This window comes from Mus pahari, chromosome 10 (genome assembly GCF_900095145.1).
Source record: "Mus pahari chromosome 10, PAHARI_EIJ_v1.1, whole genome shotgun sequence".
In the NCBI taxonomy this organism is placed as follows: Eukaryota; Metazoa; Chordata; class Mammalia; order Rodentia; family Muridae; genus Mus; species Mus pahari.
The window spans coordinates 111,984,534-112,008,180 of record NC_034599.1 but is presented as its reverse complement, the minus strand read 5'-3'; the positions used below and the strand labels follow the sequence as shown (position 1 = coordinate 112,008,180).

The 23,647-nt window shown below is 48.6% G+C and overlaps 1 protein-coding gene across 3 annotated transcripts in view; it reads right to left on the bottom strand.

Annotated features, from left to right (window-relative positions):
* Dlec1 (DLEC1 cilia and flagella associated protein) overlaps positions 1 to 17,547 on the bottom strand; it is a 47,398-nt gene extending 29,851 nt beyond the window's left edge. For 2 of the 3 annotated variants that reach the window (XM_021206539.2, XM_021206540.2), the window contains exons 1-7: positions 17,123 to 17,547; positions 14,067 to 14,217; positions 9,592 to 9,702; positions 7,535 to 7,722; positions 7,153 to 7,367; positions 4,629 to 4,707; positions 470 to 557 (exon numbers count right to left, since the gene is read on the bottom strand). In XM_021206539.2, coding sequence (XP_021062198.1) covers positions 470 to 557; positions 4,629 to 4,707; positions 7,153 to 7,367; positions 7,535 to 7,722; positions 9,592 to 9,702; positions 14,067 to 14,217; positions 17,123 to 17,533 — 1,243 coding nt within the window. In that variant the 5' untranslated portion in view covers positions 17,534 to 17,547. Of the gene's footprint in view, positions 1 to 469; positions 558 to 4,628; positions 4,708 to 7,152; positions 7,371 to 7,534; positions 7,723 to 9,591; positions 9,703 to 14,066; positions 14,218 to 17,122 lie in introns of all 3 variants that reach the window. The other variant, XM_021206538.1, reaches the window with a different exon arrangement.
* Positions 17,548 to 23,647: the final 6,100 nt, after the last annotated feature.

Genomic DNA, 23,647 nt, shown 5'->3' with positions numbered 1-23,647 from the left:
CTGTGCCATAGGGATTATCTTGTAGGCAGAGCTTTGAGACTGGTGCGTTTGAGCGGCAAAGGGTTTGGTTTTTTGGTTAGATGGGTACTCGTCACCCACACTGGCCTCAGATTTGTGTCACACCTTCTCCCTTTGCCTTCCAAGTGCTGGGATTACAAGTGGGGGCCACCACACCTGACCGAGACCAGAGGCCTGGAGGTGGGGCAGACAGTAAGGCTGGGAGGCTGACTGGAAGGTTGCCATGGTGACATGAGCAATGCAGAGTACCTAGTCAAGGCAAGCTGGCAGAAACCATGCCCCGAGCAAGGGGAGGAGGGCAGGGACGCTGGTAAGACTCTGGGACCTCAATGGGAGGGAGGAGAGGGGCTGTGGACTGAGCGTGAGGGACCACATAGACAGCCGAAGGAGGGAGGCCTGGGCAGAGCACATCATCATGAGGCAGTGTAGACTGCCACTGTGGCAAACTTACCAAGTCCCAGAGCAAAGTACGGAGAAGATGGTGGGAGGACGCGCAGGAATCGGCTGGTGGAGGTGGTGTTCTGCAGAGCGATCACCATCTGTGCAAAGGAAGGGGGCGTGCTTTCGGCCATCCAGTGGTGCACAGCATGAGGTCAAGAGTTACTGACTGGTAGAGTTGTTGGTTGGTTGATTTCTCTTTCTGTGAGTGTGTGTGTGTGTGTGTGAGTATGCATGTGAGTGTGTGTGTGAGTATGTATGAGTGTGTTTGTGAGTATTAGTGTGTGAGTGTATTTGTGAGTGTGCAAGTTTGTGAGTGTGTGTGTGTGTGTGTACTCGTTTGGACATCAGAGGACAGCTTGTAAGAGTCAGTTCTCCCCTTCTGTAGCTTCTGTGATAGAACTCAGGCTGTTGGGTTTGCTGGCAAAAGCGAACCACCTCACCACCCCAAATTCAAATGAGATGAGAAGGAAGAGGGTTCTGAAAGAAATAAGCTTGGTGGTATGCTGGAAATTACTGAAGTGGGGTGATGGGTCCATGGGGACAATTCCATAGTAAAATTAAAATACAAAGCTGCACATGGTGACAAGCGCCTGTATTCCTGGCACTTGGAAGGCCAAGGCCAAAGGCTTGCCATGAGTGTCAGGCCAGCCTGGGCTGTGCAGTGAGTTATAGACCAGCATGGGTTACAGAGCAGGGCCCTGAGTGAGGAAGTTTTTTAAAGCTCTCCTCCCCCAGTTAAAATAAAAAGTAAAATGAATATTGGAGTTGATTCTATGCTTTTTGGGTTTTTTTTAAATGATAGCTACACTCGTCCTGACCATCAGTGCGCAATGGGATTGGAGTTAACTCAAGAGGCCAGCAGGAACCCAAATGTGTAGACTGTTAAGCACAACATTTACACACAGCCCCCTGCGCTGGTCTGTTTCAGATGTCAACCTCACACAACCTAAAATCCTCTGGGGAGAGTCTCAGTGAGGAGCTATTTAGACTGAGTTGGCCTGTAGGCATGTCTTTGGAGGGTTGTCTCCATTGTTAGTTGATGAGGAAAGACCTTGCCTAGTGGGTGGCAGGCCTGGCATTTCTATCTGTGCAGCAGAAAAGGAGCTAGGACCTCACAGAGCCTCTCATACACCGTTTGTGTGCTACCCAAAACACGTGGTAAATGCTACATTAATAGTTCTTACCCCGTGTTACTGAGGGGACAAGAAACGAGCGCTAAGTGACCAGTGTAGATGGGGCATAGTGGGCTTCACTACATAAGACACGAGCAAGGCTCACTCAAGGTGAAATGGTGGGACAAGGCAGGGTCGCACATCACCTCATCCATGAAGGTTCATCTCAGAGCTCAGCACAGAAGACGTTCAAGTTTGGCTTGAACTTAGAGTTTGCACACGTGTGTACACACAAACACACATACATACTTTTTCAGCCTACTGTTGATTGACTCCACATGATGTGAAATTTGCAGATGATGAAGCTGATCACGCTGTTTACCAAGCATCTGCTCTGGGCCTCCTCAACCTCTTCAACCAGCGAAGGGGGAAACTAACCAGGGCCTGGGAGATCATTCTGTCAGTAAAGAGCTTGTGCAAACTTGAGGACCTGACTTCAGGGTGATGGCTTCTGAGAAACAGCATCCAAGCCTGACCTCATGGCTATGCACACACGCATTCACACACATGCACACATGCATTCACACACATTCACATATATACACACATGTGCACACACATGTTCACATACATGCACACATGCATTCACACACATTCACACATTCAGATACACACATTCACATATATGCACACAGACATAGACACATATTCACCCACACACAAATACACACACATTCACATACAGGCACACAGACATTTACACACATTCATGCACATGCATATACACACATACGTGCACATACACATATTCACATATACACACAGTTTCACACACATAATACATGCATGAGCAAGCAAGCACAGAGACAGAGACAGGGAGAGACATACGAAGAGACAGAGAGACAGATATGGAGAGAGATACGGAGAGACAGATACGGAGAGACAGAGAGACACATATGGAGAGACAGAGAGACAGATACGGAGAGAGATACGGAGAGACAGAGAGACAGATACGGAGAGACAGAGAGACAGATACGGAGAGACAGAGAGACAGATACAGAGAGAGATACGGAGAGACAGAGAGACAGATACGGAGAGAGATATGGAGAGACAGAGAGACAGAGCACGCTGAGTAAGAAGCAGATTATTCTAGTTCCTTCCCTGGTGCAGAGTTTTCTAGCTGTGTACTTAACTTATCAGTAGTTCAGCCAGTCTGCTACTCTGAAAATCTCTTCCTAGATGCCCAGGAGTAGCAGGGACTCTTTACAAGGTTGACTCCATAAACTGGCCTCTCCCGGAGCCCGCTGCCCTCTGAATCTGGGCTGGACACTGGCCATACCCAGTGCTCAGCTGTAAGACAGGACTGTCTGGGCCACAGTGTCAGGGCACACTCACACACTGCTGTCACAACACCTCTGACATGTTAGGCTCCCCTCGAATTTTCCCTGCCTCCACTCCAGGGAGGACTAGTGCTTCGAAGATTTCTGGCTCCTTTTATTTTCCTTCTCACATATCCCACTCTGGTTGCCTCCACCTCCCAGTGCTGGCGTTTTATAAAACGCTGGGTATCAAACCCAGAGCTTCACATGTGCTTGACAAGTGCTTGCTGAGACACATCCCCGGCCCTGCTGCTTCCTTTCAGTGGGAAGCAGGACTTAAGAACTTAAATCTAGATAGTAAGTATACTACCCACTACCAGGGCGACATTACTTTTCTCTGTGTCTGTGGGTAAAGCTAGGAAGTAAAGTAGGGGTGCTTGCCAGTACATCTGTATTTACGGTATGTGTGTGCACATCTTTTATGGTGCGTATGTGTGGGTGTCTGTGTTTGCGTACATGCAGGAGCACTGAGTGTTTCAAGGAGCATGTGCTACGTGTGTACTTACACGTGAAGGCCAGAACTCAAGCTTAAATACCATTTTTTTTGTCGAGTGTGTAGATGGCTTATACGTGTATACATGTGTGTAGATGGAGTATACATGAGTGCGTGTATACCTGTGTGTGGATGGATTTACATGTATACTCATGTGTGGATGGATTTACGTGTGTACCCTGGCATCTTTAGAGACCAGGAGTCAGCACCGGGTGTTTTTGTCTATGGTTCTCTATGTACCTTTTGGCACAGGATCTCATGCTGAACCCGGTACTCACTGATGGGCTAGGCTGTCTAGTAAGTGAGCCCCCAGGATCCTCCCGCCTCCACTTCCCAACATTGGAATTACAGGTCTGCACCACCGTGCCTGGCTTTTCACACTGGGTGCTGGAGATACCAAATCGGGTTCTCAGGCTTGTACAGCAGACACTTAACCCACTGGGCCATTTCCCAGCCTACACGCTTATTAAAACCATAAGCCCACGCTTGTACCTCCACTACAACCCAGCATCATCAAATTCATTCTAGCCTTCCCTCTTTCCTTATTTACAAGGAATAGAAGCTATATAACGCAGCTATGAGGCAGGTTATTTTCATTCGTATACAAATATCAATGCAAAAACGTCTGTATGACTTTAAAAAGGTTATGCATATGTGTGCACGTGTGTGTGTGGTATGTGTGTGTATGCATACGTGCATATGCATTGGCGAGTATGTGCACGTGAGTGTGGGTGCATATAATGATCAGAGCTATTGGAATCATCTGGAACTAGAGTTACAGGAAGTTGGAGTCCACCTGAAGTGGAGTCTGGGATTCCATCTTAGGTCTCCGCAAGAGCAGTGAGCACTCGTACTGCTGAGCCATCTCTCGGGACTGGTTTGTTCTCATGTGGCTCAGTCTGGCCGCTGACTCCCACCCTCTCCAGCTCCCAAGTGCCGGAGGACTGCAGTGATCCTCTCACTCAGCTTAAGGTTCTTTACTAAAAGTCCCGCGTGCTGGCGACTCGTATACCGTGCTGCCTTTGCCTCCTTCAACAGAATCCAGAGGCGATGTCACATGGAAAGCGGCACTGAGCACCTCCGGAAACTGGGTGACCGGCGCGTGCATGGTGCATGCTCATTAGGCTCCCCCCCTTTCCTGTGTGGTTCACACATTCCACAATAAAAAGAAGCAAAGGGCTCTACCTCGTAAACGGTTCCAATCTCGTAATCTGTGAAAAATCCAACTGATGGCTTCGCCAGGAACACGGGGGCATCTGTACAGCTATGGGAGGGGAGAAAAAGCTGTGAGCTTCATCTGTCTGATGCAGTTGAAAGCAGTGACTCAGACAGCGGGATGTGGTGGCACATTCCCATAGTCCCAGCTCTTGGGAGGAGGAGGCAGAGTCATCAGAAGTTCAAGGTCAGCCTCAGCTACTCTACCCCCTCTCTCAAGAAACTGAAAAGTAAAGACATAAGTTCATTTATGCAGTCAAAGGTGTTCACAACAGGCTGTTTGTTGGATTTTCTGGTTGATGTTTACTAAGCAGGTTATAGAAATTTTTAGGGCTGAAAAGATGGCTCAGTGGCTAAGAACACTTACTGCTCTTCTGACAGCCCAAACTTGGTTCCCTGTACCCACGACATCAGGTAGCTCAACCACCTATAACCCCAGCTCCAGGGAGAGGGATCAGATGGACACCTTGTATTCCCCACACCCCCACATAATTTTTTTTAAAAAAATTAATTAACCTTAAGGGCTGGAGAAATGGCTCAGCCATCAATGGCTGGGTTCAGAACCAACAATATAAATTAACCTTAAAATAATAATTTTAAAGCACGATCCATGTTTTGTGAAGACAAATATATTGGGCTACTTCTAGAATTTTCAATATGCATAAGGAAATTCGAAGAGCTTAAATACCAACATGTTTTTAGGGATTTTTTTTTTTTTCGAGACAGGGTTTCTCTGTATAGCCTAGCTGTCCTGGAACTTACTTTGTAGACCAGGCTGCCCTGGAACTCAGAAATCCGCCTGCCTCTGCCACCCAAGTGCTGGGATTAAAAGTGTGCGCCACCACCGCCCGGCTATTTTTGGGGGATTTTTAATACAGTTTTCCTTTATTTCTTTTACATTTGTGTGGCTGTGCCTCGCCTGTGTGGGAGGGGTAAGGCGTGGGGTACACACACATGTGTCTGCATACAGTCAGGGGAGGCCGGGGCATGGGGTGTCCTTTGCCTTATTCTGTGGAGACAGGGTCTCTCACTGAACATGAAGATTGCTGCTTCAGTGAAGCCAGCTGCTCAGTGAGCTCTCGGGATTCCCCTGTCTCCACTCACTCCCAAACACCGGAGTTACAGGCACAGACCCAGATTTTGATGTGCGTGACTGGGATTTGAACTCAGGTTCCCGTATTTGCGCAGCAGTCACTCATGCCTACTGAGCCATTTTCTGTGCCCCAGCTATCAGTCTTTTAACTTTTTTATTTATTAGTGTGATTGAATCTCATACTTGGAGACACATCAGACTCATAGATGAAAGGATTTTACTGTGATTTGTTTGAAATTCTCTGGGATGAAGAAGTGGGTGGAGGACAAAAAAAAACAAAGAAAGAGAGATTTTCCTTGAGTTGAATTCATGTGGGGATGGGGGTCTCATGAGACTATGCCATCCATGTCTGTGGTGTCATAATTGACCTATAATGGCCATATAATAAACTACACGTTAAACATTTACAATTTTTCTTTATAAAAGATACATTAATAGTGTTAAAGGTACGAAAGGAACTCATTCCTTTAAGACAATTACTGAAATGTGGCCAAAGACACATTTGTCTCTCTTTTTTTCCTCAAAGATTTATTATGTATACAGCGTTCTGCTTGCATGTATCCTGCAGGCCAGAGGAGGGCACAAGATCTCATTACAGATGGTTGTGAGCCACCATGTGGTTGCTGGGAATTGAACTCAGGACCTCTGGAAGAGCAGACAGTGCTCTTAATGGCTGAGCCATCTCTCCAGCCCTCACACTTGTCTCTTAAAGAACAGAAAAATCACAGTTTATCTTTGTTGTACATGGCCCTGATGCTATGTGTATTTTGATGCTAATTCTGCTTCCCCAAGAGGGGCTGCCTCGGACAAGGAGTAAATCACATACTCAGGTGACTCCACATGAGCCTTCTCCCCATTTTACCTTGTAAAATAAAGGCTAGGGCCAGTGACTAGTCAGAGGAAGGGAAAGGTGGGGCTGAAAGTTTTAGAGAGAGAGAGAGAGAGAGAGAGAGAGAGAGAGAACGCAGGGGAAACAAGGAGAGGAAGGAGAGAGGAGGAGGTGGGAGGAAGATGGAGCGTGTGGCCTAGAGAAACCGCAAGTCGCAAGGGATTTCATAGACAGAGAATAGAGTAGCTAAGCCCTCAGCGTGTCTTCATATGAACTGAGTTGTATTTTTCCTCCATGGGCTTATTGGTGTTGGAGATTTTCTGAAACATGCCTTAAGTACATGTAACTAAGAAAATGTTTAATATTGCTGTTACCCAAGACACGTGAATTCCTTACATAGTGGTCTATTCTCACTGTCGGGTTGGCTGGGTTGAGCATCACCTTGGATCCTGGTGAAGCACAATTGCAGGTGTCTGTGACTGTCTCTGGGGACCTCCTTAGCACCAGATCCAGAACCTTCCAGGGCTCACGCTGAAGCTCAGGTTTCCTGGGATTCTGAGGGAAGAACTCACCTCCAGTCTGGCTCTGCATTCAGGGATCCTCCTCTCTCTGGCTTGCTCGAAGGGACAATTAGAGACTTGCCTCCATGTGATGTGTTAGGCGGGAAAAACCGAGGGTTTTTCAGGAAGTGATTCCTATTCTCCATCCTGGCGAGCAGCCGTCTGTCCAGGGCTCTCTGTGGCACCTGCAGGTGCTCCATCCACTTCTTATTCTTTGGCGTGCGTGCCTTCTTTGAAGCACAGGAATGAACGGTTAGTAACAGGCAAGAGGACATCGGGGCTTGTTGCCCTCTTGGTCAACTGCATGAACCACAGACGTCAGGGCAGGTCGTCGGGGTTCCTTCCCTCTCACCGCCTCCCTGCACCCAGTGCCCCAACACAGTGCAGTTCTAACCTTGACCGAATCTTTGGTCTTCTCTCTGGTCTTAGAGGTGAAGCTCAAGCTGTCCACGGTGTACTCAAAGTCGTCACACTCTGCGAGCTTCCTGCAGTGCTCCTCAGCCTCCCTGTCCAGCTCTGACTTGCGCAGGAAACGCTGCTCACAGCTAAACGTCATCTTTGAACATCCAGGGGTGGATTTGTCTGTGGCACCGAGGAAACACAGGTTAGTTGTGTCGCAGTGAGGACAGGCGTGTTTCTAATGTGAGCAAGGAAAGCCACCAGAGCCACAGTCAGGTCACATGCTCCTCAGAGCCTTCAGTCTCAAAACGCCAGATACTGCTGTTCAATGCGTGAGTTACTCCTGGGACTTATTCCGTGTGTTTGAGACATAGGGCTAGGGCTGGAGAGATGGCTCAGTGGGTAAGAGCACTGACTGCTCTTCCAGAGGTCCTGAGTTCAAATCCCAGCAACCACATGGTGACTTACAACCATCTGTAATGGGATCTAATGCACTCTTCTGATGTGTCTGAAGACAGCTACAGTGTACTTATATAAATAAAATAAATAAATCTGAAAGAGAGAGAGAGAGAGAGACAGACAGACAGACAGACAGACATAGGGTTAGTGGTTTAAATAGCTCTCTGTTTTCCAGCATGGCTAATTGACAAAAACAAGCAAATCATTGCTAAGCACATACCCCAAGTGTGAGCAATGTTTTAAAATAATTTAATTTTTATTTTATGTGTTGAAGATGTCACATCCTCTAGAATTGAAGTTAAACAGTCATGAGCTGCCTTCTGGGTGCTGGGAATTGAACCTGGGTCCTCTGGAAGAGCAGTCAGTGCTCTTACCCACGGAGCCATCTTGCCAGTCCCCTCCCCCCTTTAACTCTTTTCAAGTTTTATTTTTACCATGTCTTATTTATTGGGAGCATGCACATTTCTTCCTGTATGTGTGAAGGTCAGAGGGCAACTTTTGGAAGTTAGGCCTGGAGACTGAACTCAGATCACCCTGGTGACAGGTGCCTTTACCATCTGGGCCATCTCTCCACCCCCTAATGTGAGCAACATTAAAACACAAACAAACAAACTTATGTGAGGACTCAGCATTTGCTTTTGTTTTTGTTGTTGCTGTTTGTTTGTTTGTTTGTTTTTTTACATCTCTAAGACCACGTTCCCCTGGCTTAGATGGGGACTTCTGACACTAGCAAAAGGGTAAAGAGCTACCCCAGCCCAAGCCTTACTTTAATTCCCAGGAAGCGCTCAGGGAGGGAGCAGAGTCTGTATTCCCCAGGCAGGCACTAGGTTACAAAGTACTGAAGTGGCGGGTGGCAGAGCCTCTCGGCACAGTTGACTCTGCAGTCTCCTTCACCCTCACGTCCCTACCCCACAACAGGGACAGCTGCGAAGCTCCAAAGAGCTCATCGCAGGGCCCCAGTCCCTGGGACTGCTGGGTGCTTGTCTTTGCAGCCAGGCACGGTTAAAACTGATGCACGCATACAGGCTTCACAGTGACCCTTTGCCCATCCAGCAATGCTTACAAACTCTACCTCCTTGTGTACGCCTGCACTCAGCTTTCCATCCGTTTGCTCTTAGGGTTTGCCTTCCTGGTTACAGGAAATGGGCCCAGCATCACAGCTCTGCCCCCCCCCACTTTGTTTTCCCCTTCCTCCCTCTTTGTTGGTCCCTCTAGCCCATTCTTCTCAATGTTTGAAAAAGCTTCTCTTCTCTTCAGGAACTTGATTGTTGACCTGAGTCTCCTGCCCTTCCTTTGCGGATCATTCAACAACATCTAAACTTTTAATTTTTTTTTTTTTTCTGACTGCTGGGCAGCCAATGGGGCACGTCAAATTCCATGTGGTGGAGATAGAATATTTGCAAGAAGGAATTGAACTAAGGAAGATAACAACTAAATAAAGGGACAGGAAAGTAACTAAATAGCAGCAACTAAGTAGCAACAGGAGCGGGTGAGCTGAGCTGCAAGTGAGGATGCCCCAGCTCCACCAGAGCAGGGGCACCAGAGCAAGGGGGGAAGGGTATGCCCAGGCGCTCCACCAGTGAGGATAGATACCTTTGGGCGCTGGGCAAAATGGCACCGGATCAGTGTAGTAATCCTCTGTAGAGATTAAGTGATGTTTTTGCATTAACTTGCTGTCTAGACACCACCTGAAGGCTGTCTTCACTGCGGAAGAGAACGGGACAAAGGCAATTAAGGCAGACCCAGGGACCCACGCTGCCAGCTCCAAGTCTACACTTCCTAGGTGAATTCTTAGAGTCCGGTGGTGAAGACTTAAGAAACCAATGATCTCTCAGTCACTCAGTCGAAGCCCACAACTGGGCCAAGCTGTGCATGGCGTTATTGGGGTAAAGTGGCACCATATGTGGAGTCCGTGGTGGCATGAGATCAAGTGCGGTAGATGCGACGCAAGCCCCAGCTCTTCGCCCCTCTGTGTGCATCTGTCCCTCCCAGTGTCACTAGCCACAGCGTAACTGCTGGTCCTGGGTGTTTTCAGAGGCATCTTATTAAAAGAGTTGGGAAGCAAAGCCTCAAGGAGAGGACACAGGATGCACCCAAGGGCCGCCTGACTTAGAGCACCCAAGGGCCTTGCCTATTGTTTAGGGCTTCTTTTGTGGAGACCAGGGGGAGGAGTTGGTGGCCAGGGGGTGACCTGCGAGTGGGTCTCAGTTTCCATTGATAGATGTGGATTATGCAAGCTTTCCTTTCTTGTCCATGTCCTTTCCCATGATGCAGCTGATTTTAAACATCTGTGTGCCTAGTTATGCTTATGAATAAGATGATCCATAGGAAAATTTCTGTACAATTTCACTTAGAGGACAGTTTCCCTTAACCATGCGTGGACCTGAAATTGGCTCAGGCTCCCTTTAGTTTTTGGACACGTTCCAAGACATATATGGCAACAGGGAATTATTGTTGGGGGTGGGGTGGTGGTGTTCATTGCATTGTTTGGAGTGGGGTATACATGTAGCTTGATGCAGCTGTGTGGGGCTGTCTCAGGTTGTTCACTGTTAGGAAGGCAGCCTGAGTGTTGTCTCAGGCCAGGCAAGAGTTTTGAGTTGCCAGGCAGTCCCTGTGCCTCCCGAAGCAATACAGTGTCAGCCTTGGCCTTTCACTTTGGCCAAATCATGGTGGCAAGGGTTTGAGATGTGCTGGTATGGTGAACTCTGGACATCAGCATAGCTTCCTTGTCTCTTCCTCTCAGACACCAGCATGAAAGCCACGTGGAGAACAGCTGAACCTGATCTACAGCAAGCAACAACCATAGCTTCCCCAACTCCCATCAACCTAGTGACACACCAGAGAAAGCCACTTATACTGTTGAGTGGAAGTTGATGTTTGCAATTGAGCCAAAAAAATGATAGTAAACACACACACACATTATAATATATAATATGTAATACATAATATGTAACATGCAACCCATGTATATTATATTTTATAATTATCATATATTATGTTGTATAACATACAATATAATTACTATGTAATGTATAATATATATGGTTTATAACACTAGTGTCTAGAAATACCAACTAGAAATGGGTAGCTTTGGCAAGTGACATAAGGGAGGTGTCATCTTATTCTGGCAGATGTGAGGAAGACGGTTTTGTTAAGACAGACTTTCGCTGCATTTTAATTACATGTATTTGTTTGTTTAGTGCGTGTCTGTGGGGGCCTGTAGGTGCCACGGTGCACATGAGGAGTTCAGAGGAAAACTTGCAGGAGTCAGCTGGCCTCCTATCAGCGGGTCCTGGGGTTTGAACTCTGTCTGCCAGGCTTGGCAGCAAACATTGCATACTGAGCCGTCAGCTCGCTTTGGACTCTGGAGTAGTTAGAAACTGGCAAGAAAACTGAGAGCCTGAGAGTTTCCGTGGCCCTCTGCCCCTTGCCTGAGAGTTTCCGTGGCCCTCTGCCCCATGCCTGAGAGTTTCCGTGGCCCTCTGCCCCTTGCNTGCCTGAGAGTTTCCGTGGCCCTCTGCCCCTTGCCTGAGAGTTTCCGTGACCCTCTGCCCCATGCCTGAGAGTTTCTGTGGCCCTCTGCCCCTTGCCTGAGAGTTTCCGTGGCCCTCTGCCGCGTGCGTGTGTCGCTTTATGTGTTACTATCATTTCCCCAAAACAGCACGCTTGTTGCCAACAGTGAGCGTCCACTGACATACCACCATCACGCAAAGCCCGCGTTTTAAGAGAGAATGCACCCTTTGTGTTAGTCTGTGTTTACACAAATCTATAATGCTATGTATGGGGGAGCCTTCTTGTGCTGTGTTAGAAGTTCCTCTAGGGGCCAGGATGTAGCGCAGTTGGAAGAGTAGCTGCCTGGCACGCATGAGCCCTGGGGCCAGTTCTCAGCATCCGGAGATGAAGGTGACGCAGTGACGCAGTGACGCAGTGACGCAGTGACGCACTATCATCTGCCCTCGGGGTGCTGACGAGGATCAGAAGATTTGGCCTAAAGTTAACAATCAGAGCTTGAAGCAGAAACTGCTCTGGGCATAGCAAACGGAGGGCGGTAAGTACAAAGTATCCAGGGCTGAAGAAGAAAAGGCCAGGGAACCGCCATGAACAATAGCAGTTGGCATCCCTGAAGCAGAAGTTTCTCACTACGCCATCTGAAGGCAGCTCCAAAATGGCCTGGCTGGAGAGATGGCGGGTAGGGTTAAGGGAGCTTGCTGTTCCTGCACATGTCTGGTGGCTCACAAACTGCCTAGGACGCCAGCTGCTGGGGCTCTGCCACCCTCTTCTGTCCTCTATGGATGCCACATTCATGCGCATAGACCCATATAGATACACATGTATAAATAACTAAAATTCAATCCGTCAATCAGTGGACAAAAATCCTGATAGCCAGTAAATAACCCACAAACTACTTCTTGGGCCTCATGGTCCCTTCTTCCAGAACTCCCTGGGGTCCTTTCCTGATGGATCCTGGAATTACAGAAGGTGCACTTTTGGAAGTGATGGCCCCCAACCCCTCCTTTGGCAAGGAAGACTTGGCTGGGGAACAAAAACCATGCCAAGTGGATAACATCCAGCCTAGTTTCAGGAGGTTTTATGATGACCACATGTCAAACCCTCTTCCCGTCCTCCCAGGGTGCAGGGGTCACGGTGGTTTCTTGGCCTTTGTTTTTCAAGCTGGCATATAAACTAATGGGCTCCTTTATAACATTTTACACACATATCATTGCACATCTTCAAGGCAGTTTTAAAAAAGATTTTTAAGTGAGTGTGTATACATGTGTGTATATGTGCACGTATGTGTATGCAGCGGTGTGTATGTATTATACATGTATGTACACGTGTGTACATGTATGCACAGGTGCATGTGTGTTCACATATGTGTGTATGTGTATGCATGTGAATGCATGCCTTGACGGGGTAGGTAGGAATTGCAATGCTGACAAAGGCCAGAAGCATCAGATCCTCTGGAGGTAGAGTTAGCCGTGGTTATGAGCTTGGAATTGAGCTCAGGTCCTCTGCAAAAGTGGGCCATGCTTTTCCCACTGAGCCTTCTCTCTAGCCCTCACCAAGTCAGTTTCTCTAGCACATTTTTGAAGAGTCTCTTTCCATATCTGACCTGGGCCTGTAAAAGCCTTGCCCTGATGATGGTCTTCTTCCTTCTGGGATGGCAGGCTTCACTGACCCTACGGCTACTGAATACAGCTCTTCAAGGAGCTGCTTGTTCCAATCCACAGAAGCCAGTGTGGAGCGGTGGCCAGAAAGAGCAAGAATGAACACACAAGCTGTCCATCCATATGGAGAAGTGAAAGGTTCCTCACCTTGTGACAGCTGTGTTGGTGGACAGGGAGAGGTGCTCTGTGCATGGGATAATAAAGGCAGCTGACTGTCCCCATCATTGGTTCTGTACATGGGAAATGTGCCCTGGGGTTGCCTGCCCTGCCCTGAGATGCAGGGACCAGATGGATGTCTGTAAAGATGATCTGGGTTTTTTTTTTTTCTCTACCACATTTGAAATAAAAGAAAGAGGGCTGGAGAGATGGCCCAGCAGTTAACTCTTCCAGAGGTCCTGAGTCCAATTCCCAGCAACCACATGGTGGCTCACAACCATCTGTAAAGGGATCTTCTGGTGTGTCTGAAGACAGCTACAGTGTACTCGTATACCTAAAATAAATAAATAAATCTTTAAAAAGGACTTGCAAGATGGAGACAGGCAAATTCCTGGGCCTCACTGGCCAGCCAGCCCATCCTACCTGGCAAGTTTGACAGGAAAGGTCAGAGGAGAGGAAGCTATGGTTTGGCTGCTGGAACCTAAACGGGCTCTCTGGGTCAGGGACCGATGTTGCACCATGGCTAAGTCCCTGGCTTGGAGAGTCACATGCTGGCCGTGTGGGACAGTGCTCTTCTGGAGGGACCATGCACACTGGAGTGCTCTGTAGTGGTTGGCTGTTGTGTCTACAACTTGCTCTGCCAATGTTCAGAAAAGAACAGTGGTGTGAATATAGTAAAATACCAACAGCTGCAGAGGTGGAGGCAGGCAGACAGACAGACAGATAGACACACTTCACACCTACCTGGGGGCAGCTTGACAGGGGTCTCCACAACGTGTAGTCTGCTCTGTTTGGTGGTGTGCTCTGTTTCTGCAATATCCCGTGCACGGGCCTGCATGATATGTCTCTCCAACATGGCGGCTTCATCCAGACGCTGTTTATAGACGGCTCTCGCCTGCGAATGGGCATTCAAATACACGGAAATCTGACGGGATCCTACCTTTTGGCTCCACCCTGTGCCTCTCCACATCAGGGCTTTCAGCCCAGCACAGCTGGCCACACAACTATCAAAACCCTCTGGTCCAACCCACCGGACTAAACTCTGAGGTCACGGGAAGGGACTGGCAGTTCCACGGTGTGCTCAGTAAGAGCCGAGCTCGGTCCTCTCCCTCTCGGTTTCACCGTCACGAGCGCTGCCACCCACACTGGGAAATGCAAACCCATCGGGGTCCAGCAGAGTAAGGCTCCCCAGGTCTTGATTCAGGCAAGGCCCAGTCTAGGCCCATTAACCACAGCCAGTGGGCAGCCTCCAGCTGGCAGCCTCTATTCAAGCTGTCGGGAAGGGCTCACCCGAGATGGCATCATCCTCTTTTGCAGAATCCACATCAGTGTACATGAAGCCATGGGTCAAAGAGAGATGTAGTTGGGTGACGCGCTGCCCAGGGGAATGGACTGCTTTGTTTTTGTTTATTTGTTTGTTTGTAAAGATGATTCTGCTCTTAACAGTACTTGTGTTGCTCTTCCAGAGGACTGTGTTCGGCTCCTAGTACCCACGCCAGCCAGCCCACAACTGCTTGTACCTACAGGCCCAAGGGAATTGGAAATTGTCTCTGGCCTCCACAAACATGTTTAAACACACAGAGAGACACACATACATAACGCACCAATGAAAAATAAATAGTTTAAAATGTTGTGTGCCTGCGCGTGCGCGTGCACGCACATGCAGAGACTGGAGGAGGGCCTTAGGGGCTCTGTTTTATCGCCCTTCACCTTATTCTCCTGAGATGGGGTCTCTCGCTGAACTTGGGAATAGACTTGATGACCAGCCCTCCCCAGTAGCCCCCTACCTCCACTTTAGGCAATGTTGTGTTACAGGCAGCATCAGCCACGCCCAGTTTTTAATGTGTGTGCTGGGCCCTGAACTTGTGTCACAAACCCACTGAACCCACTCTCCAGGCCCCAACCTACAGAACTTTCCAAGTCACTGCGTCCCTGTATCACCCGCTTCACCTTCGGTGACTCAATTCTGCTTTTTTTTTTTTTTAACCCTTGCGAACCTCACACCCCAAAACTCTGCCACGTTGGCATCAAGAGGTCCAACCTGGCTGCCTGGCCAGCCTTTGCTTCAACTTCAAGAATGCTTAGATTGACAAGCCAGCCAGCCATGCTCCTAGCACATATTCTTGGACTGGCAGCAAAGCATTCACAGTGCAGGGGATACTAAGACAGTAGTGCACGGAGCGAACTTGTTTTTTCCTCGTTGTTTTGCTGGACCTCAGACTTTAGTCACTCTTATTGTTTTCCATTTGTTTACCTATTGGAGGCATTTTTGCTATGGAGAGCTTATTCATGTCAGAGGACAAATCACGGAAGTCCGTTCTCTCCTGTCCTGTGGATTCAGGGGATAGAAAACTAGTCATTGGGCTCAGCAGCAATGCCTTGACCCAAAGAGCCACCTCTTCAGCCCTGGCCATTCTTTAAAGTAGAGGAAAGGAGGTCGTGGCTAAGTCCTCTTGTGGACAGAAAACCTCCTCTGAGAAAGCAGAACCGGGACAGCCTTGAACACCAAGTACTGCGAGGAAGTCCAGCGTGCTGCATCTTGGACTTTCCAGAAAGCCCTGATCCTAATACTTGGGTGTGAGAGTCGGGATCCCACCCAGAGCCATCAGTTAACGGTTGTTCATTAAGTGACTCCCTTGATCCTCCAAGTCACACAAACGCCATGTAACGGAGGCAGGGTTCAAGCCCCAGTACGGGTTCTGGGTCTGTGGGCTTAATCATCAGACCGTGCAGTGTTTCTGTAGACAGAACCGGGAAAGACCGACAGCCAGTGAGGCTGTGTGACGCTCTGATCAAGAGAACCTGGTGCTTTCAACCATGTCTGTGGGCAGAGAAGCCCCGTTTCACAACTGTGGAGATCCACAACCATCGAAAGACTGAAAATAAGGTGCCACTGAGTCCGAGCCATCAGTGGGAGTCCTGCATCCCTCCCTCTGAGGCTCGGGGAACAGTAGGTGTGGCGGGGGGTGGGGGAAGCCTGAGGAAAGGTGGAGTAAGGCGGATCGGTGTTTTCTTGAAACAATTTGCTTACTGCGTGCTCGATCTCATTCTGCCATGATTACCTGTCCAAGACAGGGTCTGTCAATATCCTGCCACCAGGGAGGAGGGCTTAACACTTTGTGTGTGTGTTGGGGGGGGGTGCACAGCTTACCCTCAAACACTTTTACCTGCTGAGCCATCTTACCAACTGCTATATTTTCTTTTTCACAGTTTTGTTTGTTTTGCCTTGGTGGAGGTTGAGGGTTTTGTCTTACCCTTGCCAGGCAAGCACTCAACACTGAGGTGTACCCTACTCCCGAAGTATTCATGGCTACTGAATCCTCACTGCCTAGCATTGAGCAAGGCATACAGTAGGCATGTGTTAGAAAGGAATGAATAAAGCTAGGTCATGTCGTATAAGGAGAGAGTAAAGGACAGAAAGGCGTGACAAAGAATAAGGAAAGATCCGAGGGGCAGATACAGGGGAGAATTGGGAAGGGAGTCTTCGACTGCTGGTCACAAAGAGGCGGGATCATCGGTCTTGACCCCAGTGCAAAAGAGGAAAACACGCTGCTGACCCAGAAATGTGAGCAAAAAATGCCTAACCATGAATGGATCTGTCTGCTCCAGTTGTTTCGTTTATAGTTGCAACATATAATGTTGCTCCAGATGTTTCGTTTATAGTTGCAACATATAATGTGCTTGTGCGCAGAGAAAGACGCTGGAGGTGTCATTTAAATGCGTATGTAAAAAGTTTGGATAGGGTTCTTCACTTTGGCGCGGCTACGTCCGGACCATAAACCAAGATGCACCCGCTATACCTGCTGCAGCTGGTCCAGGAACTCCTCGTGGCGCGCATCCTCACTGCCCCGGGCCTTGATCAAACTGTCGCTCAAGTCATCTCCGATCACCTGGGAGGTGTACAAGTTTCGGAAGACTCGGGCAAGCAGATGTGAGATTTCCTGCGTGCGCAGCGAGGCGGGACGCAGACGCAACATCTGCGGCTCCGGGAGTGGCGGGAGCGCTTGGAACCCGGCGCGGAGGGACCGCGTAGGGAAGCCGAACTGACAATAATCCATTAAGACGGTCGAGGAATGCAAGGACTTCCTGATGGACCAGCTGAGACTGGTGGACTCGAGCTGGTGTGGGACAGACAGCAACTGGGTCTCCAAGGGCGACATAACGGCCGAGGAAGCTGTGCATTGCTGCTCTTCCTTGATCTCGGATTCCATGGCAACAGAGACGCTGCAGACTCCGTGTCCTACTTCTTCTTCCGGCTCCGCCTCTTCCGTCTAGCTTTTCCTTTAGAAGAGCGTCATCCCTGTCGTCATCTAAAAGTTTGCATTCCTAACGTCCAGCTAGGTAATGTAGCTTAGCTCAGACTCACCATTTCACCCCACCCCACCCGCCTCCTCCTTAGCCTCCCGAGGGCTGGACATAGGCGAACGCCACTGTGAGAGCTAGCATCTCTAATATATTTTCTTTGTAAAATTTTATTTTTATTTTGTGTGTCTCTCTCTGTGTATATATGTGCTGTGGCCCGTGGAGGCCAGCAGAGGGGGTCGGATCTCCGGGAGCTGATAGGCAATTGTAAGCCACCTGACAAGGGTTCTGGGAACTAAACCGCTGGTCCCCTGGTTCTTAATGACTGAACCATCTCTCCAGCCCCAGCATCACCCTTTTCAGAGACAGGCTTATTATGAAGTTTGATGGAGAAAAAGATTCACTGTTGCGCTGGCCAGACTGCATGCGAAGCCGTTTCTTACTACCCAAGTGCGGCCACCACTATTTTAATTTGCTCAGACTGTTCTTCACATATATTGTTTGGTTGGTTTTGTTTTAAACAATCCCTTGTTTTTGCTTTTACCTTGAGACAGCATCTCACTCTGAAGCTCAGGCTGGGTTGGAGGTCACTTTTGAGACCTGGGCTGTGAATCTCCAGGAATCCTCCAGCCCTTCACTGGCAGCATTGAGTACCAAGCAATCGTCAAGTACAGACGGGCACTGTTGGTGAGCCGGTTTACTGCCCTCCTTTGTGCTGTGCACTTGTTGTGCTGGGTCCTATCCTCTAGAGAACCCAGCCAATAGAGGGTGTGAGGCTGAGCCGCACACCTTAATCCCAGCGCTCACTGGGCAGAGTCAAGCGGATCTCTGCGTGTGAGGCCAGCCTGCTCTACAAAGCAAGTTCCATGCCAGCCAGGATTACTTAGTGAGACCCTTTCTCAAAAGCAATAATAATAATAATAATAATAATAATAATAATAATAATAATGGGGCTGGAGAGATGACTCAGTGGTTAAAAGCACTGAGGTCCTGAGTTCAATTCCCAGCAACTACATGGTGACTCACAACCATCTGTAATGGGATCTGATGCCGTTTTCTGGTGTGTCTGAAGACAGTGACAGTGTACTCACATACATAAAATAAATATTTTTAAAAATAAAAAGATTAATTTTTCTTTTATGTGTATGGGTGTTTTGCCTATGTGTATGTATATGTGCACCATGCTGTCAGCTCTGTACCTCCAGATATCCTTGCCTAAGTAACACAGATGCCAAAATTGTCACTTTCTACTTAGGTGTGAGTTTGCTTGCCTTACAGCCCTGAACCCACTTCCTGAGTCGAGTCTCAGGATGTTCACCCACAGACCTGAGCCATTTCCCCTGCTCTTGGCTGGCCCCCTCATCTGTTCTTTGAGGGAACCTTACTGTCCAGAGAGTCGGAAAAGCAGAGGACCTTGTTAAGGTGTGCACCCAGAAGGAGCAAGCTCTGGCTGCCTCTCTGCTGCATTCTTCCCTGTAGGGCAGGAGTTCACCCAGCCAGGTCAAAAGCCCAGGGCCGCCCTCTAGGTACCTGGGACCCTGGGAACATTCCCCAAATATCCTGAGTTTCCAGGATCATGGCAGGCCTCCTCTTTAACTGCCTGCTCCCAGTGCTGACTGGAATGTGCAGTAAGGGGAGCTTGAGAGAGGAATGAACATGGGCAGAAAGGCCATTTGTCTGGTTTTCCATACACCCGCATCCTGTTCCCAGTGTTGAGGGGAGGGGCTTTGTGTGGGGAGAGTAGCAGAACAGCAACCGAGTGGGCGTGGCCCTAGGAGCCGAGTGGGCGTGGCCCTCGTGTAAGGGAGGGTCTTCCCCGAAGGAGGGATCCTGTCATCGGCAGCTGCTCCAACCCTGGAAGGTCCCCGGCGCTCCTCTGGGCTCCTCCACTCTCTATCCAGGTGTCCTCACAGAAAGTCCCAGGGAGGCTGAGCCTGTCACAGAGATGCTCCTCACCCCTCTCCTCTGCATGCCCCATCTTACTGTCCGCTCAGCTGACCTGTCCAAGCCAAAGGCTCTCACAAGTTCAGCCCTTCTGGTGGCAAAGGCCGCTCCAGCTGTCCTCATGTAGGTGGCTCTACAACTCCCTCCTTGCCTGACACCCCTACTTCTCTTGCTTTCCACTGTCCTCTCTTCACCCCTTCTCTGTCTGTCCATCTGTCCATCCATCCGTCTATCTGTCCACCCATCTGTCCAGTCACCTTCCCAGCAGACTCTGTGAGCACGAAGGGAATTCCTGATGAGCCTCTCTGTTCATTTCATCGTCTCTTCTGCAGCCCGAGATTGTGTTTATTTATCTGTCTCTGGCTTTCACACACACTTCTTTTACTTTTTTTTTTTTTTAACTTTCATACGTGACACATTCTCTATAATCATGAGTCACAAAAACAAAATCTGAAACAGTGCACAAAGGAAACAAACAATGTTGGGTCTGGTACCATAGGCTTGTCATCCCAGCTCCTCAGGTAAGGAACCAGAGGCAGGGAGATTGCAATTCAATGTCTGATCAGGAGAATTCAAGGTCAGCCTGGGCAGCTTAGCAAGATCTGGTCTCAAGTGACAACTGAAGGGATTGTCGGAGGTGTGGTGCAGTAGGGGAGCTCTTGTCTGGCAGTCGAGGGGCCCCAGTTTCAATCCCCAGGGCTGACAGTAAACTGCTATTTAATAAAAGTGTTCTCAGCTCTTTTTCCCCCCAGATAATTAGGTTACCATATTGTTACAACTACTTTTTTCTGCTTATACAAACATTGATATCTATAAAATATGTTTTGTTACTTAAAAAAACCACAATACCATACTATTTCTTATGGCTTCTTCGTCATTTACTCTATCCCAAGCTACAGGGACTGTGTTTGTTTGTTTGTTTGTTTGGTGTGTTTTGGGTTTTGTTCTACTGTAAATGCTGCAGTCATGAAAATCTTTACTCGTGTTTGTACATTGTATAGATGTATAATATCTATGTGTGTGTGTGTGTACATACTTTGTATAGTTGTTTAATATTTTTATGTGTGTGTATGTGTGGAGAGGTAATATGCTAGAATTCCACAGCCAACAGTATGTAAATGTAGCATTTGGCTCCCAGAAAGATTGTATCGTAGTAGAGGATCTTTGCTCGTGTTTGTACATACTTTGTATAGTTGTATAATATTTACGTGGGAGGAGGTAATATGCTAGAATTCCACAGCCAACAGTATGTAAATTTTAGCATTTGACTTCCAGAAAGATTGTATCACCGTAGATGCCCTATAGGGCATTAGTGCTTCTGAGTATTTCTTTGTTTTATTTACTGTGGATGTGTGTAAGCAGGTTCATGTAGAGGTCAGAGGTCAGAGGTCAGCATCAGCTTTTGTTCCTCAGGAGCCATTTGCTTTGTTTTCTCTATATGTTTGCTTGTTGGAGACAGTGTCTCACTATGAGGCCCTGGAACTCATTATATACACCATACTGGCCTCAAACTCGGGACTCTGCCTGCCTCTGCCTCTTAAGTGCTGGGATTAAAGGTGTGCGCCACCACACCCAGGTCACGTCTGTTGAGACTGTCTCCTCAGCTATCTTAAATACGGACATTTAAAATATGCTTTGAATCATGTCTTGAATTTTATCCCCAGCCCCACACCTCTCCCCTGAACTGCCTTGTCCCTTGGAGGTCTAAAAGTCTCCAGTGTATCCAAACCTCGTGCAAAGGACCAGCCTGTATTCCAGAAACCTGGTCTGAGCCCCCGCCCCGCCCCCAGGCATCCTTGAGTTTTCCCTTTCCCTTACAGCTCCCTCACTCAATCCTGTTGGCTCTGCTTTTAAAACACAAAACAAGAGCTGGTGAGATGGCTCGAGGGTTAAGAGCACTGTCTTGCCCTTCTAGAAGCCTGGGTTTCAGTTCCCAGTACCCATGTGGCAGCTCACAACTGTCAGGAGCTTCGATTCCAGGAAATCTGGTACCTTTACAGACACACATGCAGGCAAAACACCAATGCTTCTCAAATAAAAATAAAGGAATCTTAAACAAAAACAAACCGCATTTATTTTCATCTCCGTGTGTCAGTGTGCGCTCACGCGATGTCTGTGAGCTGCGTTCATGCGGGCGGACACCTGCAGATAGGCCAGAAGATGACGTCAGGTCCCCTAGAACCCAGGTCCTCTGCGAGAGTGGCACAAGCTCTCAAGGTGTCAGCAGCCAAGACTTCTCTCCAGCTCTGCTCTTGAAAGCTTTCTGGATTCTTTCACCTTTCATGCGCAGAGAGCCCTGAGAGGCCAAGGCACCTTTCACCCGTGAGAATGACCTGGTGACAGGAATCCCTTCCCTCAGGCTCCCTGCTTTAGGCCCTGCTCATCCATCCTTGATGACCTCTTCCAGCCACCAGAAACTTTCCCAGTGTGACTCAGAGGAGGTATTTCCTCCAGAGAATCTGGACGCGATTGCAAGGCCCAGACCTCTCTGTGAGCTCCCATCATGCCCTCTCTTCGCGGTAGCAACTCTGCACTGCATTTCTCCAGTGTGCCACTCTTGAGCCTGCTCCCTCTGCCCAGAATCCTTGGCCCCAGGCCTCGATGCGCCCTACTCTCTCACTTCCTTGAGTCTCCTCAGAGCTACCTTCCCAGACAAGCCTGCCCCAACAACCCACTGTAAGCCAGGCCTCTTCCCATGTCACCTCCTTATCACTCGGATTCCTCCGGGGTCACTTCTTGTGTTTATTACAGTAGCTCTTTTCTTTCCATTAAAATCTAAGCTGCATGACAACAGGAGGGCTCTTTTTTGTATTTTGAACCCTGACGATCATTTCCATGTTTCTATGTGCCCAGTGGATGATAGATTCTTAACAGACACGTACTGAAAAAAGAAAATAGAAGTTTTCAGACACAGGTTTCGGTGTCTTCTTCAGTTGGACACTCCGCTCTCCAGCTTGGGTGGACTTTGTCACGTGGCTTTTCCTGGGGACACACGAACGACCTTCTTTCTGTTCACCTCGGTTATGGCACCAGTGGCAAACTAAAGAAATGATTGCATTTGGGACTCCCAGTAAGCTTACTGGGGTCACAGGTGAGCCAAAGGCGACTGGGTCACTGAGAAGCCCACGCCAGCCTGTGTGAGGGTTCATAAAGAGTCACCCTTATGACTCCCTGAAGAACTTGCAGGCAGCTCCACCAGGACTTCCTCTCCCTCTGCCGACAATGTGTTCACTGAGTAGAGAAGCCCGGAGAGGCTTTGTAAATTCTGTGACTTCCTGAGCCTTGCAAGTTTCTTTAGCTTCCTGAGTCTTCCAACCCTTGCTCTCCCTCCAAGAGGGAATTTTTCAGGTCAGAGGAGATAGCTATGGGACAGACGTTTCCCCCAGATTCATGAAGCATGAAGCAATCCACCTACTATGGCTGGGGTAAGCGGAGGAGAACACTGAACATCCACATTAAAGCTGACTCAGTTCCATTCCCTATGAATGCTGATTAATATAATCTCAGAAAAGAAATCCTCCATTGCGGGGTGTGGTGGCGCATGCTTGACCCCAGCACTCAGGAGCAGAGGCAGGCAGATCTCTGTAAGTTCAGGACAGCTGGGGCTGCACAGAGAAACCCTGTCTCACAAAACCAAGAGAAAAAAGAAAAAAGAAAAAGGAAAACTCTCAAGAGCCCCGTGCTATCCTGAGATTACCAGAGGTGCTGCAACTCTGTAGCCCATGCTGACATCTGATCCTTGCGCACCAGTGACATCAGCCCGATATGGTCTGAGGAGCCTTCTTTGCCATCGCTGTCTCTTGGGGCAGGTGAACTCTAGCTCAGAGCCCTAGGCAGGCAGTATCAGTGCCACACTCTCAACATCTTCAGTTTACCCCAGTCAGTTGTTCCTGGTTAGAGAGAAGCAAAGTGACTTGCTCAGGTTCTCACACCAGGAAATTGTAGAGCCAAGACTTAAATAACCCCTTCACCCTGATGCTCCAGCACTTGGGTTCTAAAAACAGGGAGAACAATGAATAAACCTCACTGGCCTTGCCCACCCGGGCTAGTCTTGGTTTCAGTATCATGGGGGAGGGCTG